The sequence below is a fragment of the Drosophila takahashii genome, chromosome 3L, assembly GCF_030179915.1.
Source record: "Drosophila takahashii strain IR98-3 E-12201 chromosome 3L, DtakHiC1v2, whole genome shotgun sequence".
NCBI lineage: Eukaryota > Metazoa > Arthropoda > Insecta > Diptera > Drosophilidae > Drosophila > Drosophila takahashii.
The window spans coordinates 3,092,543-3,114,046 of NC_091680.1; the positions used below are offsets into that span (position 1 = coordinate 3,092,543).

At 42.1% G+C, this 21,504-nt stretch overlaps 5 protein-coding genes across 11 annotated transcripts; 3 read left to right on the forward strand and 2 right to left on the reverse strand.

Annotated features, from left to right (window-relative positions):
* The first annotated feature begins 297 nt into the window (after positions 1 to 297).
* LOC108070252 (adenylyl cyclase X E) lies at positions 298 to 4,588 on the forward strand. Of its 2 annotated transcripts, XM_017160649.3 has the most exons (12): positions 299 to 452; positions 504 to 644; positions 696 to 846; positions 899 to 1,236; positions 1,293 to 1,423; positions 1,490 to 2,425; positions 2,481 to 2,727; positions 2,793 to 2,882; positions 2,960 to 3,228; positions 3,367 to 3,770; positions 3,833 to 4,042; positions 4,164 to 4,588. In XM_017160649.3, the coding sequence occupies exons 1-12, from the start codon at positions 372 to 374 to the stop codon at positions 4,511 to 4,513; spliced, it is 3,348 nt and encodes a 1,115-aa protein (XP_017016138.2). In that variant the 5' UTR covers positions 299 to 371; the 3' UTR covers positions 4,514 to 4,588. The 2 variants fall into 2 exon arrangements, 1 of the variants encoding a protein (XP_017016138.2); XR_011418686.1 differs by lacking the exons at positions 3,367 to 3,770; positions 3,833 to 4,042; positions 4,164 to 4,588 and having other exon boundaries at positions 298 to 452; positions 2,790 to 2,882; positions 2,960 to 2,993.
* Positions 4,568 to 9,433, forward strand: LOC108070273 (adenylyl cyclase X E). Of its 2 annotated transcripts, XM_017160690.3 has the most exons (12): positions 4,568 to 4,727; positions 4,787 to 4,927; positions 4,987 to 5,131; positions 5,188 to 5,537; positions 5,598 to 5,731; positions 6,043 to 6,978; positions 7,033 to 7,279; positions 7,345 to 7,434; positions 7,498 to 7,766; positions 7,817 to 8,226; positions 8,286 to 8,486; positions 8,544 to 9,433. In XM_017160690.3, the coding sequence occupies exons 1-12, from the start codon at positions 4,650 to 4,652 to the stop codon at positions 9,020 to 9,022; spliced, it is 3,480 nt and encodes a 1,159-aa protein (XP_017016179.2). In that variant the 5' UTR covers positions 4,568 to 4,649; the 3' UTR covers positions 9,023 to 9,433. The 2 variants fall into 2 exon arrangements, with proteins under 2 accessions (XP_017016179.2, XP_070071572.1); XM_070215471.1 differs by lacking the exons at positions 4,568 to 4,727; positions 4,787 to 4,927; positions 4,987 to 5,131; positions 5,188 to 5,537; positions 5,598 to 5,731 and having other exon boundaries at positions 6,650 to 6,789; positions 6,855 to 6,978.
* On the reverse strand, positions 9,014 to 14,483 carry LOC108070275 (plasma membrane ascorbate-dependent reductase CYBRD1). 4 transcript variants are annotated; one of them, XM_070215472.1, is made up of 5 exons: positions 14,188 to 14,483; positions 12,295 to 12,559; positions 10,099 to 10,308; positions 9,657 to 10,020; positions 9,014 to 9,519 (listed from the first exon to the last, which is right to left on the reverse strand). In XM_070215472.1, the coding sequence occupies exons 2-5, from the start codon at positions 12,551 to 12,553 to the stop codon at positions 9,345 to 9,347; spliced, it is 1,008 nt and encodes a 335-aa protein (XP_070071573.1). In that variant the 5' UTR covers positions 12,554 to 12,559; positions 14,188 to 14,483; the 3' UTR covers positions 9,014 to 9,344. The 4 variants fall into 4 exon arrangements, with proteins under 4 accessions (XP_070071573.1, XP_044250312.1, XP_070071574.1 ...); XM_044394377.2 differs by having other exon boundaries at positions 12,295 to 12,566; XM_070215473.1 differs by lacking the exon at positions 12,295 to 12,559 and having other exon boundaries at positions 14,188 to 14,481.
* Elp5 (Elongator complex protein 5) lies at positions 12,996 to 16,651 on the forward strand. 2 transcript variants are annotated; one of them, XM_070215474.1, is made up of 4 exons: positions 12,996 to 13,115; positions 14,749 to 14,876; positions 14,962 to 15,658; positions 16,338 to 16,651. In XM_070215474.1, the coding sequence occupies exons 2-4, from the start codon at positions 14,828 to 14,830 to the stop codon at positions 16,429 to 16,431; spliced, it is 840 nt and encodes a 279-aa protein (XP_070071575.1). In that variant the 5' UTR covers positions 12,996 to 13,115; positions 14,749 to 14,827; the 3' UTR covers positions 16,432 to 16,651. The 2 variants fall into 2 exon arrangements, with proteins under 2 accessions (XP_070071575.1, XP_017016176.2); XM_017160687.3 differs by lacking the exon at positions 12,996 to 13,115 and having other exon boundaries at positions 14,731 to 14,876.
* oxt (Xylosyltransferase oxt) lies at positions 16,582 to 21,497 on the reverse strand. The gene is made up of 3 exons (XM_017160686.3): positions 20,505 to 21,497; positions 19,359 to 19,519; positions 16,582 to 18,809 (listed from the first exon to the last, which is right to left on the reverse strand). The coding sequence occupies exons 1-3, from the start codon at positions 21,196 to 21,198 to the stop codon at positions 17,031 to 17,033; spliced, it is 2,634 nt and encodes an 877-aa protein (XP_017016175.2). The 5' UTR covers positions 21,199 to 21,497; the 3' UTR covers positions 16,582 to 17,030.
* Between the last annotated feature and the right edge of the window lie 7 nt (positions 21,498 to 21,504).

The following is a 21,504-nucleotide window of genomic DNA, read 5'->3' on the forward strand; positions in this document are numbered from 1 at the left end:
AAAAAGATCTTGACAATTTGGATTTCAGTTACAAGGCTTTATTCTTAACTCATCTAAATGTTTGCTTTTTTTCTGACCTAGTTTTTGGCTAGCCGTATTTTATATTTGCGGTAAAATACAGTGTGGCCAGCATTGCATATTGATGCTGATCACATAAAAAGTATGCCACACTTTTTAAAATATTTTTACAAAATTTAATTTGTTAAAAAACTTAAGCAGAATTCACAATTACTTCAAAAATCAAATAAAATCTTTGTTTTCCGTTTATAAAATTACAAGGTCTTTAAAAAATAAAAATATATCATATTCTTTTTTACTTTTATGTCTATAATTTGAACAAAATTGTATAATTTTGTAAATACACCTCCGAAATGGATCCAGGTTACAACGAAAATGTGGTGGACTACCTTTCGCTGGGCAACATGCCAGGCTTGGAGTGGAAATTGCTGCGGGTATATTAACTAATATAATATTTGCTACCCTATATCAACATTAAATTGCAGTACAAGTGTCGCGAATTGCGTTTAGAAGGCATTTACCATCGTCACCGCCTTCTGATTTCCGTGGCCCTTGCTACACAGGTTATAATTATCGTTGAGATTTTGATGCTCATCCATGTGATTCTGCTGTTCAGCGTGGTCAAGGTGGGTGACATACCCTGTATTTTCCTGATTTCACTAAGAAACTGCTTTTAGGATATAGACTTAATCACTGTGCTTCCCTATTTCGCGGTGATGCTGCTCACTCCACCAATATTGATGATCAGCAGAGAGCCAAATGCTGAGAACTATGATTGTATTGCCATTTTGGCTAGCTGTCTGATGGCTTTACTCCTCACCTTAATGGGTTTGTGAGTACTATAAGTTCACTATCCAAAGTTTAGATCTTTTTTTTACAGATTTAATATTACCCATTTGCTATTTTACCTCATATTCGCTGGTTCCAAGCTACGATCATGTGGTGATTATCATGGTTTACCTGTTGTTTCCCATTTCTTATTTGGAGAACGGAAGAGTTTACCTCTTGGGTTTGGCCGTTTCGCTGGTGAACTTTTCCTATATGATTTGGATGGAGTACAAGACTAGCGACGATAAAGTTTGGGAGCTGACCATCTATGCCATGTACATCCTATTTCTGAACCTGATTTGCCTGTTCTTCAAGGGATTTCGGGAGTACTACATAAGACGCGGGGTGCTGAGTCGTTATCAGTTGGTGTACCAGAATATGGTATTTCAGGTGGGTAGAGTTAAGCTATTTTGGAATGAAATTTTTATTTTGGAGATTGATTTTAGATGGCTATGAAAAAGGAAAAGGCCCTACTGGACTCCATTATGCCTCTAGCTTTAGCGCAGTCCTTGCAAGATGCTATTGCTAGTCACATCGAGGAAGATCCAAATGGTCTAATCCCATTTTCGAAGACAAGGTGAGTTTGGAGATGGGAAGAGCTATCTGTCAAATGGGATCATAAAGAGTAACTTCTTTCCCACAGGCGTCTCTTCGTAGAACCTCACTCAGAAGTCTCCATCCTAGAAGCGGATATGGTCAACTTCACCCATCTGACGACCACAATGGAGGTACCCGAATTGGTTTCCATCCTGCACGAACTCTTTGTCAATTTCGATATGGCTGCCAATCGAAATCGTGCAACCCGCATCAAGTTCCTTGGGGATTCCTACACCTGTGTAACCGGGATTCCCAGCTACTTTCCCAGCCATGCCAATGCCTGTGTGAACCAAGCTCTGGACATGATTGATGTCAGCCGTGAGGTGAGTAAGCGTCGCAATCGGAAGATTGAACTTAGGATCGGCGTGCACTCGGGGGAAATACTCGCTGGAATCATTGGTCACACCAAGTGGCAGTTTGACATTTGGTCAAAAGACGTCAACATAGCCATTCATCTCGAAATGTCGGGACTTCCGAACCTGGTGCACATTTCCAGCAGGACATTGTCCTTACTGGACAATCACTATGTTTGTGAGGAGGGTACCGAAACGGCCAAGGAAGATCCGCTCCTGCAACGAGATAATATTAGTACCTATCTGATCAGAAGTCGCCTACCCGATTTTGAAGAACCCGATGATTTCGAGGACGACAATATCTCATTGGACAACTACCGCCTGAGTTTTAGGGATGAGGATTACGAAGACATTCAGGTGAAGGCGCAGCGGGAGATGATCCTCGAGGTGGAGCACATGCCGGTGAATCGAGTACAGTCCTGCCAGTTTAGACCTAAAGATGGCAAAAGTAAGGAGAGCATCAGCGAGGAGTATAGATTCAATCTGGAGTCATACTATCTCTTCACCACATTTCGCAACTGGAGAACGGAGTGGTCCTTCAACAATCGACCGGATCTTCTGATGAAGTACAGCCTGGTAATGGCGGTCCTTGCAGGAATTACGATCATGTCCATGGATCTCTTAGAACAGTGAGGTTATTGGTTATACGGTCTTGACTACTATCCACTATGATTTTATTCTTAGCATTGATGACTTTGACTACACCATACAGTTCTGTCTGTTTCTCGTAATGCTTTTGGCCCTTGTGGTGGCAGCCTACAAGAAACTGTGGCTAAGGGGTAGACGACTCACACCCTTGACGCAACCCTCATTCTTCCTGAGTCGCTGGCTAGTCAGGCTATCCGATCTCATAGAGCAATCGATATTTGTCCGGGTTCCCCTAGCCATCGCGGTGCTGTTTATACTGTATGGTATGTCCTCGGAGGCGGTGGTGAGTATTTTCTGTATTTTCCAACTTTTCTTAGTTACCTACTGATATCTCTAATATCTAAGTAGTTTTCCTGTGATGTAGCCAGGCTGGAATTGGAGATCATAGACTCCGAGCTATACAAATTTACGCCCAAAATGCTTTGCTTTCTGCCATGGGTAGGTATTTTTGCGACGTGCCTTCATAAATACAGAACCGCGAATTTTTCAGAATATGTAATTTTTTATCTCAATAGGCAGTAACCTATGCCGTGATCATTGTGCTCAGTCTGCTGTTGGTCACCCTGGGCATTCCACTGGTCATCAAGTTGGTTGCGGGTCTCGTTATCCTGGCCAGCCATGTGATCACAGTCCATGCTCACTACGGTTTCGCCTTTGAGAGGTCGGAGACCACAAATGTGGGCCTGGGATCGAGCTTGGCCCACACCTGGTACCTGGTGGCATTCTACATCGTGGTGGTGGTGCGCGAAGGTTACCTCAATTATATTCAGAAGGCGTCCTACTTGTAAGTAGGTTAATAGTAATTTAAAACCGCGAATTCTTCAGAATAAAAATAACCAAGAATATGAACCGCGAATTCTTAAGGACAGTTAGACTTTTGGTAATCATATATTATTATACTCATTACAAAACCTTTCTCCAGCATGGGCATGTGTTTCGAAAAGAAGCACGAGCTGACCAAGGTCAAAACTCGCTCCATTAAGATCATCATGGCCAACATTCTGCCTTCCCATGTGGCGGAGGTTTTCAAGACTCGTCGGCGTAGCGATCAACTGTATTACGAGAACTTCTCCCATGTGGCCGTAATGTTTGCCTCTATAGTGAACTACCAAGCGGATAGGTATGGGTTACGGGCTCTTCACGAAACCATCTGCTACTTTGATGACCTTCTGATGAACTACCAGACCAGGTACAAGATCGAAAAGATCAAGGTGATGGGTTGGACTTATTTAGTAGCTTGCGGTTTGGATGTGGATCACTACACTGACTTGTCGATCAGCGTTCCATTTTCAAGTAATCGAGAAACGGAAAATACGCTAAAATCTGGTAAGTATAATCTCTCTATACAATTTATTTTTTAACTTTTTCTTTGGTTTCTTGGTTCGTAGCTTCTGTGCGTTTTGCCCCTATTGATGAGGAGGACGATGATGAGATAAGCACCCCTTGGCAATGTTCCCTGCCATCTCTGAACCAGATCGATAATACAGTTCTGGTCATGACTGAATTCGCTTTGAATTTGCTAAGGGTTATGCAGGAGATTCGATCGAAGGGTGTGCTTTTTGAGCAGGATACTATATTGACTGGTAGTCTTAAGATAGGTAAGATCCACCTGTTTTTTATTTATTTATTATTTATTCATTTATTTTTTTTTTATTTATTTTTTTTTTATTTATTTTTTATTATTTATTATTTTTTTTTTTTTCTTTTCTGGAACTTTAGGCATTGCCCATGGACCCGTCATGGCCGGCGTTGTGGGACTTTCGAAGCCGCACTACGATATCTGGGGTCACACCGTCAACATGGCTTCTCGGATGAGCTCCACGGGGGTTTTGGATGGCATCCACGTGACCCAGAGCACCTCGAACATCCTGCAGGATCTGAATATCCGATGCAATTATCGAGGACACACGTTTGTGAAGGGCGTGGGCGAAGTGCCCACTTACCTGGTTGATCTGGACCAGAATTTACAGTTCCAGAACCACCGCCACAGTGATGATTTGAAAAGCAAAAGTAGCCTAATCTCTTTGGAGTGGAGGGATGAAAAAGAGGCTAAAAAGGATAATTATTAATATTAAAATTGATATTAAAATATATTTATGGAACTGTACTTGTTCTCTGCTTCATAACTCAAAATAAAAGTGTAGTAAAATAGAATAATAGTGCAACCTAGTAATTGTTCAACCTGATTTTTATTTAACCCTCTAAATGGATGGATACCAAGAGGACGTGGTGGCCTACCGCTCGTTGAGCACCATTAAGGGATTGGAGTGCAGGCACTTGAGGGTAAATAATCCTCCTTATTATAACCACTATATCCTGACATCTAATCCTAACAAGTTTAGAAGAAGTGCCGAAATCTTCGCCTGGAATTGGCCTGTTCTCGACTTCGGGAGCTGGCGATGATAGCGAATGTGGGTCGCGTTATTTGGCACATAGAACTCTTAATGATCATTCACATAATACTTTTGCTCTCATTAGTTCGGGTAGGTTTAACTCTCTTTATTCTCCTTTAATGAATACAAACTTTCCTTGTTTCCTTTAGGATATTGTGCTGGTCTCATTGCTTCCCTATTTAATAATAATGATCTTAACTCCGTGTATTATGATAGGCAGCATGCAGGAAGATGTTTCGTTCACTGTTCACCTCCTCATCTCATGTCTGATGGCTTTCTTTCTAACCATAATGGGTGGGGTGGTTAGTAATGATCGTTATTAGCTGATCCTAAGAGTCTTTCCTTTGCAGACATCTCTTCTGATCTCCTGGGGACCATCCACCTTGAATCGGCATATCCCATAGTACCCACCTATGATCACGTGGTGCTGGTCTGTGTCTACATGGCTCTTCCCATTGCATTCTTCAAGGGTTATTGTGTATATATCCTGGGCCTTACGGTTTCCCTAGTTTATCTGGGTTTCGTTTGGTATATGCAGCATCTCAACGACCAAGTTTCGCTGGCCCTGCTCGGCTCCTATGCGATATATCTCTTCATTCTGAACCTTATATTTTCGTACTTTACTGTACTTCGTGATTACTGCCTCAGGCGCTCGATACTGACTCGGTACCAGTTGGTATACCAAAATATTGTATATCAGGTGAGTTCTCTATATGAGTTCTTCTAATAAGAATATAATGAAATATAAATGATTTTCCAGACTGTTATGAAAAAGGAAAAGGCCCTTTTGGAGTCCATACTACCACGCAGAATGATTCGCACTCTGCAGGAGGAAATCTGCAGTCGTATCGAAGATCAGGATAAGAAGTTTACGCCTCTTAGGTCCACTTCAAGGTAGGTTTATAACTATAGCTACTAATACTACACACAAAAAAAAGCACGTCGGCGTAAAATCGATATGTCAATGCAAATTCATTCTCATATCGTTTTGACCTAAAATATTCATAAAATTGATCTTAATTTATATCATTTTGCCAAAATTCTCTCTCTCGGAGGTTCTCTAACTTCGAAAAAGAGAGCAAGAAGCCATGCTATAAAAAAATTGATATTACCCAAATATCGTTTTTACGGTTCGACCATATCAAGTTAAAATGGATCTACGACGATTTTTTTGGTGTGTAGTGAAAAAATATTTCCATTTATAGAAAACTCTTTTTGGAACCCTATCCCGAAGTCTCTTGTTTGGTGGCCGACATGGTCAACTACACGCATTTAACGACTACCCTGGAGGCAGCGCAACTTGTGGAGATCCTACATGATCTTTTTGTCAATTTTGATATGGCCGCCAATCGCAACCGAGCGATGAGGATCAAGTTCCTTGGGGATGCCTACAACTGTGTGGCTGGAATACCCAACTACTTTCCTGCCCACGCTTCCTGCTGTGTGGATCAGGCCCTCGAGATGATTCGCATTACCCAGGATATTAGTGGCCGGCGGAATTTGGCCATCAATCTAAGGATTGGTGTGCATTCGGGGGAGGTATTCGCCGGCATCATTGGACTTACAAAGTGGCAGTTTGACATCTGGTCCAAGGATGTGGATATTACTAATCGGTTAGAAATGACAGGCCTTCCTGGTTTGGTGCACGTTTCCCAGAGGACTCTAAGTATGCTGGACGATCACTATGTGTTTAGCGATGGAACTGAGGTGGCCAGAAATGATACGATCCTGAAGCAAGCTGGAATCCGCACCTATCTGGTCAGCAGTCGACTGCCTGATACAGTGGAACCCGGGGATCTGGACCAGGACTACAGCAATGCCTCCATAACCTCTTATCGCTTGAGTTACGCCGGTTACTACGAGGATCTCCAGATTAAAGCGCAGCGTGAGATGATGAAGGAGGTGGAACAGATGGCGGTGGGTCACTGCATCTTCGAGTGCAAGCGAAACAGGTTGACCAAGAGCAAGGGTTTCAGTGAGGAGCAGCTGTTTAACAAGCGGATCCATCTTTTCTTAGGAGTATTCCGCAGCTGGAAGACTGAATGGGGGTTTCACAATCAACCCGATCTCATGATGAAGTATACTATGATTTTGGTTTGCTGTGCGGGCCTGGCTATATTAACCATTAACTTGATCGAACAGTAAGTAGTGCCTCTAATGATAAGGATATCATTCTGTTTTCTTATAACCCATAGAGCTGATAAGTTGGATATCTTTGTCTTGGTGGGAATACTTCTTGTACTGCTGATCCTTTGTTTTCTCGCTGGTTATAAGAAATTGCGACGACAATGTAAAAGACTGACACCCATGTCGCAACCCTCATGTTTCTTAAGCCGTTGGCTTCTGAGGATCTCGGAACGCATCGAGGATTCGATTTTTTTAAGGGTTCCACTGGCCATTATCGTAATGCTTCTGCTCTACGTAATGTCCTCTCAGACAGTGGTGGGTATTATCAATACATACTATCTCTGTTTTGATCAAAGCTTAATGATCTGTACCCACTTTAGTTTTCCTGTGATGTAGCCAAGTTAGAACTGGGTATTATTGATGCCCATCTGCATAACGAAAAGTCCTATGCGGAATGCTTTGGACCCTGGGTTCGTATCACTTAAAATAAATTGATTCTTAAGAACTAACGTATTTAAGAACTAAACCTTTAGACAGTGACCTATTCAGTGGTCATAGTGCTCAGTCTTTTGTTTGTCACCCTGGGTTGTCCGCTTATAATCAAGATGACCTTGGGCCTCGTCATCCTGGGTCTCCACTTGGGCACCGTTCACTTTTACTATGGTTTCGCCTTTGAGCGCTCAGAGACCACAGATCTGGGTCTAAAGGCGGACTATGCCCACACCTGGTACCTGGTGGCCTTCTTCATCATTCTGATAATGCGTGATCGTCACCACAATTACCTGAAGAAGGTTTCTTACTTGTAAGTTATAGGATATATGTTAGAATACCTTCTGATCTAATCCTTTTCAGCATGCGAATTTGCTACGAGGAGACGCACAAACGGACAGATGACAAGCTGCGCTCTATTAAGATCATTATGGCCAATATGCTACCTTCCCATGTGGCAGAGGTTTTCAAAGTCCGAAGACCCAACGATCAGCTCTACTCCGAAACCTTCTCCAAAGTGGCTGTGATGTTTGCCTCCATCGAGAACTTCAATGCGGATACGGCGGGTCTGAGAATTCTACATGAGATTATATGCTGCTTTGACGACCTTCTGGTTGAGTACCAAATGAGGTACAAGATCGAGAAGATCAAGGTCATGGGTTGGACCTACATGGCGGCCTGTGGCCTTCAAGTGGATCACTATACAGACTTTTCGATCGACATTCCTGTCAAGCAACCCGAAACGGAGTCCGAAATGAGACGCAGATCTAGCGGTGATAACATATCTTGTTTTAGGACTCATTTCCGAATTATTTCCGAATTTATTTTACAGTTCTGACTGTTCATTTTGGTAGCACCGAGGACGATGAAATGAGTGGCGATACTGTTAATCAGCCATTAGCCTTAGTGCAAGATGGAGCCGTTCTGGTAATGACCGAATTTGCCTTGGATTTACTCCGAATTATGTATGACATTCGGTACAATGTCCGATTTTCGGAGTACGACTCTTTTGCGTCGGGCAGTCTAAAGATCGGTGGGTCTTCTGAGGTTTATTAAATATATTTCTTAACAAATTCGTAACCTTTTTAAGGCATTTCCCATGGACCTGTGATGGCTGGCGTTGTGGGACTTTCAAAGCCCCATTATGACATCTGGGGTCACACAGTTAACATGGCTTCCCGCATGACCTCCACTGGACTGCTGGACAATATCCAGGTCACCAGGCACACGGCAAAAGTCCTAAGACAATTCAACATTCGCTGCAATTACCGGGCTCACACGGAGGTCAAGGGAGTGGGCAAGGTGCCCACCTATCTGGTGGTCATAGATCCGGATCTCACCTTCCAGGATCACGACCAAGTGAGCATGAGCGTGAAGAGCTCGAAGAGCATGATACTCGACAATCTGCCCTTTGCACCAAGCTATGTGGCTCCAAAGGCTTCTTCAACTTCGGAGGAAGAGGAAGCTGGAGAGGAGGAGGATAACCAGGAAGAGGATCAGGAGGAGGAGGAGGATGACCTGGAGGAGCGCCAAAAAGGAGGCTTTCTCATCACCAACGAATCGTATTAATATATATATTTATTTAAGCATATATAACACACATATAGATAGATGTATTCGTACGGTTCAAAGCAAATGTTCTTCATGAGGTTAAATACGTTACGATTTGAGCACTCGCTTTCAATCTCCTAGCACAACTGGTGATCCAAGTATACGTATCTGTGGATAGCTCCGAATTGTACAAAGTCAAGTTAAGTTATGTACTGCTACATATAATACAACATAGCACCCTCCATTTAAATCAGGTTTCGGTTTCGTTTTGGTTTTGTGCACAGTTTTTTGTGGAGCTTAAGTAAGCTTTTGCAGCTGATTTGGGGCATTGATAGAGTTCTTATTCGTTGGCAGAACTGGAGTTTAGAAGGGCCGTATCCTCCGGAATGGGCTTTCTCTTGAAAGCGGGATCAGTGGCCAGGTAGACAACGAGGGCTCCAAAGACCACGTACAGAACTCCAATCACATTGGCCAGGACACCAGCTGGTGGAAGGGTGGAATACGCCGGTGTTTTGCTGGGAAAATTAAGGATAAAGGATTAGTTAGATGATCTATAATATATCTAAACCAACAGAGCGACGTTTTTCTGCTTTACAGCGTACGTGTGCGTCGAAACGCAAGCAGCGCAGCGGCAGATCTAGACTTATCTTACATAGCAAAGATGGCCTTTTCGGTGATTCCCATCAAAGCACTTGCAATGGCCAGCACAAAACCGAAAAGTCCAAAGTAAATATGCAGCGGCATCATGGCGATCCTGTAGTTTTCCCTCAAACCCGGGGCCAAAAAGGCCACAAAACCGGCGACATATTGCAGCGAGAATATGATAACCGCCGAGAGACCCAGCCAAGAGTGCAGCGAGTACATATTGGGAATGGGCGGACTGGCCAAATTATGGGAATCGAAGACCGTCTTCAGAGCAATCACCGTCAGAATAAATGCGGCCATATGAATGCCGGCGTGGGTGAGCTTCAGAGTCTTCTTGCGTGTGGTGCGGAAGCCGCGATAGATGAGAATAGCTGTGGGTTTTGCAAGATTAGCACTTAATCAATAGGAGTGGAGTTGCACCTCTTCCGTTGCTAAAAAGATTTACTTACAATTGCCATATAAGTAGATAAAACCAATGGTCATGAACAGCGGATGCCAGTTGAACTCCAGGCCGGGATTGGAGGTTCCACCGAGACCACCAAAGTGCTGACCAATCCAAGTGCCCACCAGGACAATCATCGTCAGTCCACACAGCTGGGTGAGCACATAGAGCACCTTGAAGTTGATCAGCGCCGGATCCATGTTGGCCTTGCCACTGCCTAAAAAAATCCAATAAAATTCAGGGGTTCTGTTAAGATGAGTTAAAAATAGAACCCATTACGCATGGCACGCATTTTTTTGGGGCGATCTAATCGCTAGAGATTGTTGGGGAATTGGTAAGGGTTATATATATTCCACTCACATAGTTTATGACTACTTAAACCTACTATTCAATTACATTTTCCACCTGTCGTCTGCGGTTGAAGATTAAAATAACCCCCAAACACTTGCTGATAACATGCGACCAGAAGTTTACCGAATATGTAAGCATTCTTGAACCCATTTTTTTTGTAGACCCCTCGGTACATCTGATCCGGTTGAATGACAGCTGCTGCATTTCGTTATGAAAACAAACAGTTCCTTTGTCGCCAGATATATGATACCCATACGAATACTATAAACAACATCTCAACATATCGGCTGCGTTGAAATTTCCTGGCATTTTTCGGACACACCCACACTTCCCCTTTCATCGCCCACTCATAATTTGCCTAATTTGCCTAATTCATGGGTAAACATTTACGTTTGTTTACCCAGTGTTTTTTTTTTTTGGGAATAGAATTTCCCTACTTTATCTCTATGGCAGGCGCAAATATGTTATCAGTCTGTTCTCGAGATAGTCAAGCCATCTGATATTAAATCGCTTTAAATAGCATCGCACATATATGTTCTGTTCCTTCCGTTTGATGTTGCAGCATTGGCACATTAAATAAATTAAAAACTAGTTTTGATTTATTAAAAGTACCAGTGATGTAAGTAGAAAAATATTTTTGAACTTTACTTTAAATCAAATGGTACCAAATTAAGCACTAAAAAAATATTGTTCTATTTGTAAGAACCATGGTCACTAAAAGCTGATAAATATTCATCTAAATATTTTATTCGGATAAATGGTAGTGGCGAAATTTGAAGTTCCAGATGGCCAAAAAAATGTTCCTCGACCATATAAATTAATGTATAACTAATAAATTATAAGTAACAATTTAGAAATTCTAAAAAATAAAAGCTATGTAATGTAAGAACATTAAAAACCGTAAATCCCTAAGAAAAAACCGTAGTTTTTAACACAGTTATACCAAAGAACTTCTGCACTTAAGCTTTTCCAGTTCCATATGGTCAAAGATGGCATATGGACCACGTAAATGTATACTTTTTACAAAATTTGCAAAAGTGAAAACGTAATTTTTTCCTTTCAGCAATAAACCCTAAACACCTTTAAAATACTACGATTTAAATAAACAAAACCCCCAAATTATTCCACTGCACTTTTGCTAGTAAACTTTGCGGTGCAGATGCCCTCGATAAAGGGGCCCTCTATTTGTTGCCCTAATTGAAGTTTGGTATGCAAATGCTGTTTTAATTTCGCGTCGAGGCCCGAGCAAACTGCAAATAAGCCTTCCATGCCAAGTGTGAGCTTGTAAATTGGCTGATAAGTGGGCATGGAGACATTTGTAGCTGGCAATCGTAATTATAACTGCCTGGTAAATGGTAAAAAATTAGCAGCCACGCGTCTTCCCTCCAACTCAATGAACTCAGTTCGAAGTGCTCCATTTTCGGGCGAGTGAAATTAATTGGCACATTAATTAAGTGCGATTATGATTGTTAATTATTAGGGTTAAGTGGGCGTGCCAAAGACGCTAAAATCATCAAAGCGTGGCAGCAGATCGTGCGCAAAATTTGAAATTCGAAACAATCTACATAGGCGAACATATCGCATCGAAAGTAAAAACCCGGCCAGAAAGATGACGACTTTGGAAAAGCGTAAAAGTAAAATAAATAAAGTCTGGAAAAGCAAAGTGAAATTTCAGCCAGTTCGTGATGGTACAGTGTGCAGTCTCTCTTTTTCGATGCGTTTTGCTTTAAGCTTTAACTTTTACTAAAACTAAACACTCGACTTGTTGGTTTTACTTTGGCACTAATCAAACTTGAAGCCAAAAAATCCAATGCCATTCACATTCACAGGTGGGTTATTGTTGGTTGTCTACCTGTTGATGGCGATGTTGTTGCTGCAGTTGGTGTTGCCAATTCAATGCCAGCAATGGTTGTTGCAGGTTGCACTTGTTCCGCTGTTGCAGGTGTTGTTGTCGCCGTCACTTCCACTGGCTTTTCGCCATTCGTCACCGCGATCACCGTGGTTGTTGTGGACACAGTAGTTGGTGTCTCCTCGGGAATCGCCGGCTCCACCTGGACAACTCCACTTTCCGGCTTGCTAGCCTGCTGCTCCACATCTGTATCCTTTGACATGGTGTTCTATGCACTGATTAATCAATAGGTTCACATGCAATTGTAACCAACGTTAATTGCCCCAAGACACAGCACACGAAAATGGCTAGTAACTAACAGCTAGTAACTAACTACACTAGTTAGCACGACACGAGACTCGAATTAAAAGACAACCGAACACTTTGGCGTGCAATGCGCAACTGAATTTAAAGTTTTCCAGCCGCCGCCCGGCGTTGGTTAAAAAAACGAAAGCTTTTCCGTATCTCTCTCTTTGAAATCTCTCGCATGCAATATAGACCCCATACCATATTGTTCAATTCGGTGTGGATAATGTGGTTTAATTTCTGATGCGGATTGGATTCCATTGGGTTTCCAGTGGGGTTGGGTGCCAGCAACAAATGCTGGTTAGTATGCCGCACCAGGTTTGTTTGGTTTCTGGATGGGAAGGGGAAGGAGCTGCATTGATGACCATTTTGTTTCTTGTTTTTTTTGCATTTTGCATTCCTTGCGTCTATTCAAACTATTGTCACTGAGCGGCATTTCAATTGCGACTTTGACTTTAATGTTCTATGCATAATAATGGGTGAGTGCAGTTGAACTCATTTAAAAGGAACTATTTTTTTGTACTAGAACGAAACAAATTCCTTGGAATTGGAACCTTTTTTGTAATGCCTACTCATTTGTTGATTTTATACATTATTTTTTTTACGAGTTTTGTGTAACATTCATTTATTTTATGGTTTTATTTCACATTTAATAGGTTCTACTTATTAATATAAAAAAAAGAACATAGATATTATTAGTTAAACTAGAAATTAATAGAAATTATTTAATAGGTTCTACTTGTTATTATTTCATAACTAACATATATTAATTAGTGAAGTAATAGCATAGCAACTTAAGATAAATTGATTTATTGACTTCAATTAAAACTAATCCACTTTGTATTCAGTAATAATGGGAAAATCCCCTAGAGAACATTGATTTGTATGGTTTTTTGATAGATTTCAATAGATATAAAGTCTTTCCAACTTTAAGAACCACTTTCTTCTTAAAGAACCCTAAATTCTTAAAGTTCTGTTTATGTGAGTTTGACTGTATTTCAACTCACCCAGTGAGAACAACATGGCGTATACTTGATTGATGCTCCTCACTCTGCTCAGATAATGCCTGTTTCAATACCGCTTTCTTATAGCGCTTATCTTTAGCAGCCAATTAGTGACTTTAAGGCGATGACGCTGGGGTTTTTCACAATTTTTTTGCAATATTTTTCGCTGACTGCCACGCACTTTAAACTTAACTTGTTGAACGAACTGCTTAAAATGCAGGAAGCTGTGTGCCTTTCCATATGGAGGAAAAGCCGTGGAAATTCTGCAAAAGGCTGCGTGGGCGTCGAAAGCCCTAAAGCCCCGCCCACGCCCCCGCTTTTCCGGGCCCTTCCATTTGACATTTCCATTTCAACGAGCTTTTCCCCGCTGGAAGCTCGATAAAAACGGTAAAAACAATAACACACACATGCAGGCCAACTTTCAAAACACACACCACTACAACTACAGGTGAACCACTTGTTGAGTGTAAAAGAAAAGCCGCCACCAAGTTCTATTTGTTTTTAAAGAGTTTTTAAAGACGTGGCTTAAATAAAGAGTTTTACTTACAATTCTTGTTTTAGTCAGTAGTCCAATTAATTTAATTTGGAATTTTTTATTCCAAACAGTCTTTTATACGAAAGACAAGAACAAAAGCGGCACAAACACAAAGAGAGAATTTTGGCAACAAAATGTGCGAATTCTACTACGTCAGCATTATTTTATCTAGTTTATTTATAAGGCGGCACACTCATTGATCTTTAATTTATTACAAATAAGACAAGGACAAGGTCAAACTTTCACTATCAAAGGGTTTTAAACTGTAACTCAATCCGTTTAACCGCTTTATTCACTTTGTTTTTGTCTGTTTACTCATTTGGAAAAAAGCGGGACACCCAGGGATGGATATAAAATATTATATATATAATAAGTATAAAAATAATTAATGGCTAAAAATATTTTACTTATAATATTTGAAAATAACATTAATTTTTATAAATTATTAAAAAGAATAAATTTATTTTAATCATATTCAAAATTAACTGCACAGCCCTGGTTCCCCCTACAGCAACAGTGTGACCCTGTTAACAGCAGTGAAACACCTTAACGCCTCTGCTTTAACATTTACAGGCAGCTTCGGCAAAAAGCACAATTTACAAATACAATTTTGAAATAAATAAGGTAAAATCACTCAATAAATGCTGGCAAAATGCTCTCCAACCTGCTGGTGACCAAACAAAAGGTGGTCCTCGTAATAGGTGAGTTTGAGTTCACTGATAACCCAGCAGAATGCCAACTAAAGTGAATTCTCCTTCACCTCTTCCCCGTTTTCACCACCAAAAGATGAGCTAAATCGGGAGCGCATTGCCCCCAAGTTCATCGGCAGTCTGCTGCAGGAACAGGGACAGGGTGCGGAGACCATTAAATCCCTGCCCACCGGCGTCACCCTGAAGCACGTGGCCACCTTTGATTCTCTGATTGCCGAGTGCGCCAACCAAAACAACAACAACAACACGCCGGCGGCGGGAGAATCTGGCGGAGATTTGGATGGAGGAACTCCGGGTTCGGGTAAACCCACTGGATTCAATGTCATCCTGCCCACGCTGGCCGACCTGCTGAGCTACCAAACGCCCGCCTTCATCTTTGGCTTCTTGAACCGCCTGCGTCGCTCGGAGCATGTGCGTCGGGTGTTCCTGTGGGCCTCCCCACAGCATCTGCAGCATCCCCATGCCGAGTACATCCTGGCGGGCTGCGAGTACCTAGCCGAGTTGGTCCTGCGCCTCGAGACGGATAAGCTATTGTCGCTGATATCCAGGAAACCGGGAGGAGGGGTCTCCAACAGACGCTTCTCCTGTCAGGTCAGCAAAACCCAGTTCCAGGTGACTCCCCTGGATGGTGGAGTAGCCCAGGCAGGCGTCTCACCCAAGCAGCCTTCCCCGGAGACCGAGCCAACAGCCGAACCGGCCAGCAGCACCTTCAAAATCGAGCTGGACGAGGATGAGGTGGTGGCCCGCAATGCACTCACCCTGCCATACGAACGGTTAGTTGGGATTAGAGTCCTCCATGAATATTTTCAATGAATTATTTTGAATTTTTTATTTTTATTTTATTTATTTATTTTTTTGTAATTTTTTGTTTTATATGAATGAATTAATTAGAATTTTGAGTTTAATAGAATTGAATTAATTAGAATTTTGAGTTTAATAGAATTGAATGAATTTGAATTTTGAGTTTAATAGAATTAAATGAATTTGAATTTTGAGTTTAATAGAATTGAATGAATTTGAATTTTGAGTTTAATAGAATTGAATAAATTTAAATTTTTAGGTTAATAGAATTGAATGAATGAATGGCATAAATTCCGAAATAACTCAAGCTACAATTTCTTTAGAAGAAGAAAGGGCCATAATTTTGTGATTAAATCTGCATGAATTTTATTTTCTAAGCAGTTAATATTGATTTGTTAAAAATTTTCCACTTTTTGTTATTAAAAGAAAGCAAAAAAATTCTGGCAAATTCATAAATATTATTCATTCATTCATTCAATTCGAAATGAATTAGAAAAACATTCAATTTATTTCACATAGAATTGAATTAAACAAATCAGAAATTTCCTGGCATACTATGATAAAACAAAAATTGAATGATTCACGCAGGGCTCTAGTTGGGATCCCTAAAGAAATATATATATCTTACTCATATAAATCTATTTATTACAGCACCAGCGAGCCGTCCGAGGGCAACATCATCTACACGCCCGATGCCGACGATGATTTCGATGAGGAGGATCCCGACGAGGATCTGTGCATCTAGGCTGCCCGCCAGCAGCGAACGGCAGTACAAATAGCCTTGGCTTTAAGTCTACTTAAGTCTCTAACCTACTAAATACATCAAATACCTGGAATTCCGGCCCCTGAAAAATGTTCCGCATTCCGCCAAAAACATACAAAAAAGAGAAGAATCTTTACATGTAGAATTGCTCATTTATTTTGCATAAATCTTGATATGTGAATCAAAGAAAATCGAGGAAAAATTGCTATCTTATGACTTAGTTAAGGAATTGCATCTAGCTAACTTTTATGTACAGTTAACTCTGGATTCTAATTGATATTTGGCTGCAATCTGCGATCTCTCTTTTGGTGTCCAGTGCGTTGCGTATTTACAAGGCGCCTCCGTTCGTCGTTCGTTTCGTTTCAAACCTAACTAACTTAACTAGTTGAAAAAATGCTCTATGCTCTAGTATTGCAAAAAATCAAATTACAAGTGGAGCGGTCAAGAGATGGCGCTTAAAAGTTCACATTTATCACAACAATCTGTACGAATCAAGAAAAAGGAGCTATCAAAAATGATTAATTGCATATATAGCGAGTATTTACACTAGAGAATTAATAACAAAAAAAATGGCAAACGGCTCATTTGAGCAGGGCATCCACATCGCTCTTGGGATCGGCAGCCAGTGAACTCCAGGCGGTATCGCTGCAGAGAGGCAGCGAGATCTCCGTTTCCGTCTCCACCACGCAGCTCTCGCGGAGTTGGAAGAACTGCGCCACCAATCCATCAATCCAACCGTGCAGCTCCTGTCCCAGCATCCTTCCCTTGGCCAGCGACTCCTCGCGCATGGTGAACTGCTCGTCGTCGGTCTGCAGATGCTGCTGCCACTCCAAAGGCATCTCGAAATCCTCCGGCAGAGCTACGGCTAAGCCAGCATTCAGCTGCTCAGCTTGAGAGGATTTTTCTAAGGCATATCCCCTATAATAAGCCACTGGCGAAATTAGGAACTTGAGCTGCGCGTAAATGGAGTTTCTTCCTATCAACTTGGCTGTCCAAATCCCTGGAGTAATGGGATGTTTGAGCAGCGTTTTCGAGTGATTTATCACATCGCTGGTGGAGTCTTCCACATGCAGTTCATTGAAATCCTGCAGGCGACCCAGCGGATCTATCCAAAGCAGGGTAAGATTGTAAGAATGGGAGGCTGCTCCGGAATCCCCAGTAGCCTGAAGTGTATAGCTGAGCAGCAGATCACTTTGTGGACCCAAGAGCTTGCCAAAGTTACGCGCCACCTGCTCCTTTTGATCGAAATCCGTGGACACCTCGAAATTGCGTAATCTCTTGCTAAACCGGGCATTTCTCGCCAGCTTGCCCTGCTGCATGGGACGTATGCGAGTCTCCAGGTGGAGGGGTTTCCCTGAGGAACCTCTAGCTCGGTAGCGCACCAGGAAACCCTTGTACTGATCGCGGTGCAGGTAGTGAGTGAGTTCTATCAGCTCCAGGGCATCCAATTTAGCTTGTCTAGCAGATAAACGCATCACGCTGTCACCTATACTTCTGGTTAAATCGTCCCCAGAGCCATGAACATCCTCGTGGTGATACAGCGACTGCCAGTAGCCATGCAAATTCGCATACTCGCTGGTGTACGGCCCATAGAGCCACTCCTCCAGCTGCAGCAGCACCGCCTGGTTGATCACGGGCTCGAATTTGCGGGCAAAGAAGAGGGATTTCTGCTCCGTGGCCTGCAGTCTGGGCCAATCGTCCGGTTTAAAATCATTTGGACTGCAGCCGCACCAATCCACCACATGTTTGTACTGACATTTGCAGCCCTGTTTTCGTTTCCAGTTCGTCACATGCAGATTGTTGTCCACATAACTGGTGCAGTGCCGGGTGTTCCTCAAAACCGTGTGGAAAAATGATTCAGCTGGGAGTAGGGTGTGCTTAAAAAGCTTGAGAAGAGCCTGCAGCAGCTCATCTTCCACCTTAGGATGCGTTACATAATCCACAAAGGGTCGCGAGAGCGCCACCCAGTCACTTCCTCCATCCACTTGAATCCCCGCCGGCAGCTTGCGATCTCCTATCCTCCACATGTGCGTGTCGCACTCCACAAAGGTCTTGTCCAGACCCTGTTTCTGGATGAACTTCTGTGTCTCGCGGCCGTGGCCCTTTACAAAGTTCCTTCCCTGATTGGCACTTAGGAAATCCACTAGTTTATCCAGGGTTTTCACTGGGAAATCGCTTTCGCTCAGGTTAATTACAAAATCCCAGTGCCAGTTGGACTGCAGGAGGTCCTCCATGCATTGGAGCAGCATGGTGAGCAGAGAGGCTCCTCCCCAGATTGTGGAGAAACGCTTGCGGGCCAAGCGAATGTTGGGGAATTTTGATTCCAGTTCGAGCAGCTTTCGGTACAGGTAATCCTGGCGCTATAAGAAAAATATATAAATTAATTTAAATCATATTCATCATTTAGAAACTTAAAAATACAGAAAAAAAAAAATGGTAATGGTCAATTTGATATTTTTTAAAGGTCAAAATGATATGAATAAAGATCTTTTTATAAATTATTTGCTCAAAAAATACTAGATTTGGTTTTTTTTATAGGATAAAATATCATGTTGATATGAATGAATCTTATATTTAACATAATTCATATCGGTTTTTTATTGATATGAAATAAGGTAGAAATAACCCTATTTCACATCGGTTTTTTTTTCCGTGCAGATCTTTTTATAAACTGGCTGAGCCAAGCAATTAGTATACAATGTGAATTAAATGCAGTGCTGATTGTGCATTTTCCTCTTAATAAATAAACTCTATGTAGTTCAAGGCATTTCTGATTTAACTGCAAGCCACACCATTAATAAATCATTTTTAGTTGGCAACTATTTTCAACCATCAGTGTGTTAAACTGTGCAAATTAGCGCAATTAATTGAGCGCGCTTTAATTGCCAAGTTCCGGCCGTTGAACCCACCTCGTCCACATGAATGTAGTAGACGTGCTCCGGCGCATAGAGCGCCTTCAGCAGTCGATGCACCTGACGCAGCGCTCGGCCATTCAGAGTCAGCAGAAATGCGATCCGCACGCGCTGAGTTCCCGGCGGAGGAGTGGTGGCCGCCAGCTGGGCGGTGAACTCTGCAAGAGAAAGAGGAGGTTAAAAGATATATCACTATCTTATTATCAAGGGAAATATATGTACATAATTTGGTAATTTTTCTCGGATTTATCTCTCTCTAGAGAACTACTTATCTTAAGATCAACTATCTAAGCAGGTTATACAAATAATTATAATTTGTGGGTATATAAGGCAGAGATTATAGAAAATATCATGAAAATGAATAAATTAGTTAGTTTAGTTATCTGTTTAGAATTTTTTCATTGAATAAAGAGTTTTCTTACACCCAAAAAAAAAATCTATATGAAACGTTGATCGACTTTACACTATTTACGATCAATTATAATTTGATCTGCGGCCAGGTAAATTTTAACTGTTTGAAAAGTGTATTTCATGTTAAAACGATATGGGTCTTGCATGACCTGAAATTTACATGGCCATATCGATTTACGGGAACATGCTTTTTTTGTGTGTTAAATCAGTGTAACTATTTAAATAAATTTAAAATACTCTTTTCAGCTAAAATAAATATTTTATCAAAAATAAAGAGGAACATAAAAAATATTTATGAATACCTAGCTTGTAAAACATATTTTTAGAATTCTATATCATATCTATATGATTTTACTATGATAAATCTGTAATATGTCTTATCTAATGATCAGAGATCCAAAGATTTCTACAAATAGCTTTCGATTAAATAATTATGCTAGTAAATAATAATAAAACCTTATAAAGGTAGTCTAAATCAACTTGTCTTGACTTATTAAAGGTTTGTATAAAAAATACAGCGTTTATAGCTAATAAATTAAGTGGAAACCAATATTCCCAGTTGGAAAATATAAGCTTCAAGAATATAAAGAATATTTATGGATAGCTAACTCGGAAAAACGTGATTTAAGAATTCCATCTTAATAAAACTTAAGTAATTTACCGGTAAGTGGTAGTAATATTTTTTTAAAACACGAGATATCTTAATACTTAAAATTCCCCCACAGTACTCACTGGCTATGCCCGTTTCATATATGTTCATGGCGTAGAAACCGCCGCAGATCTCCTTGGCATTCCCCAAACACTTGGTGTTGCAGCTGGAGTCGGGTAGCTTGGCAGCCCTCGGAGGCGTATCGAAGCCGCAGAAGCACTCCCTTCCATACTGGACACCAGCATAGGGATAGCCGCTCTGCAGGCACAGCTCCACGCATTTGGCGGGGGAATTGGAGGTCTTGGAGCTACTGTAGTAACCGGCCAGCAAGCGGCGATCCTTCTCGTCCTTGTAGCAACCCAGGGAAACGTTGGCCGTGTGGTTACCCGCTGGACAGCTGCTCCTCAGCTGGGGGGCATAGAAAAGTCCAGCTTGGATGGCGCAGGCTATGTGGGCGATATGTTCTCGACACTCTTTCGTTTTGGCGCGCTGCAGGGCGGAGATGGCCTCCCGGGCGAGAATGTCGCACTCCGGCTGGAAGCCCAGTTGCTGGGCAGTAAGTTTGGTTCGGGATGGAGCCTGGAGTCGCTCCTGGGAAGGCGGAGGAGCTGGCGTACCCACTGGCGCCTCAACCGCATCGAAACCGGAGCCCGAACCGCCGCCCACAATGTCCAGGGATTTGTAGGCCAGGAACAACTGGATGGCCACGATGAGCAGCAGGATGAGAAAGAAGGCGCGATAGCGTCGCAGCCAGCGGGCGGACACCGATTGCTCCATGGCTTAGTTTAGTTTTGGAATCTCCTCCGGGGGTTTGGGAATCGGATTCTCCTGCTCCTCCGGATTCTCTGCTTGCGTGTGGACTGTGAGCCGTGATTCGCTGTGGCGACGAGGCGGGGACATGTTCTGCTCTCTACTGCGGGCGGACGAAGCATCGGTAGTTGTTTGTCTTGCTAATTAATGGCATTTTTCCGCGGAAAACTCGCCCCCGCAAAAATCGTGTGCTTCGAGCAGTGTGACCGCACTGCGGTGGGAGGGAAAATACTGCAGTGACATGGGAAATGGGTGCGTTCACTTGGTTTTTTG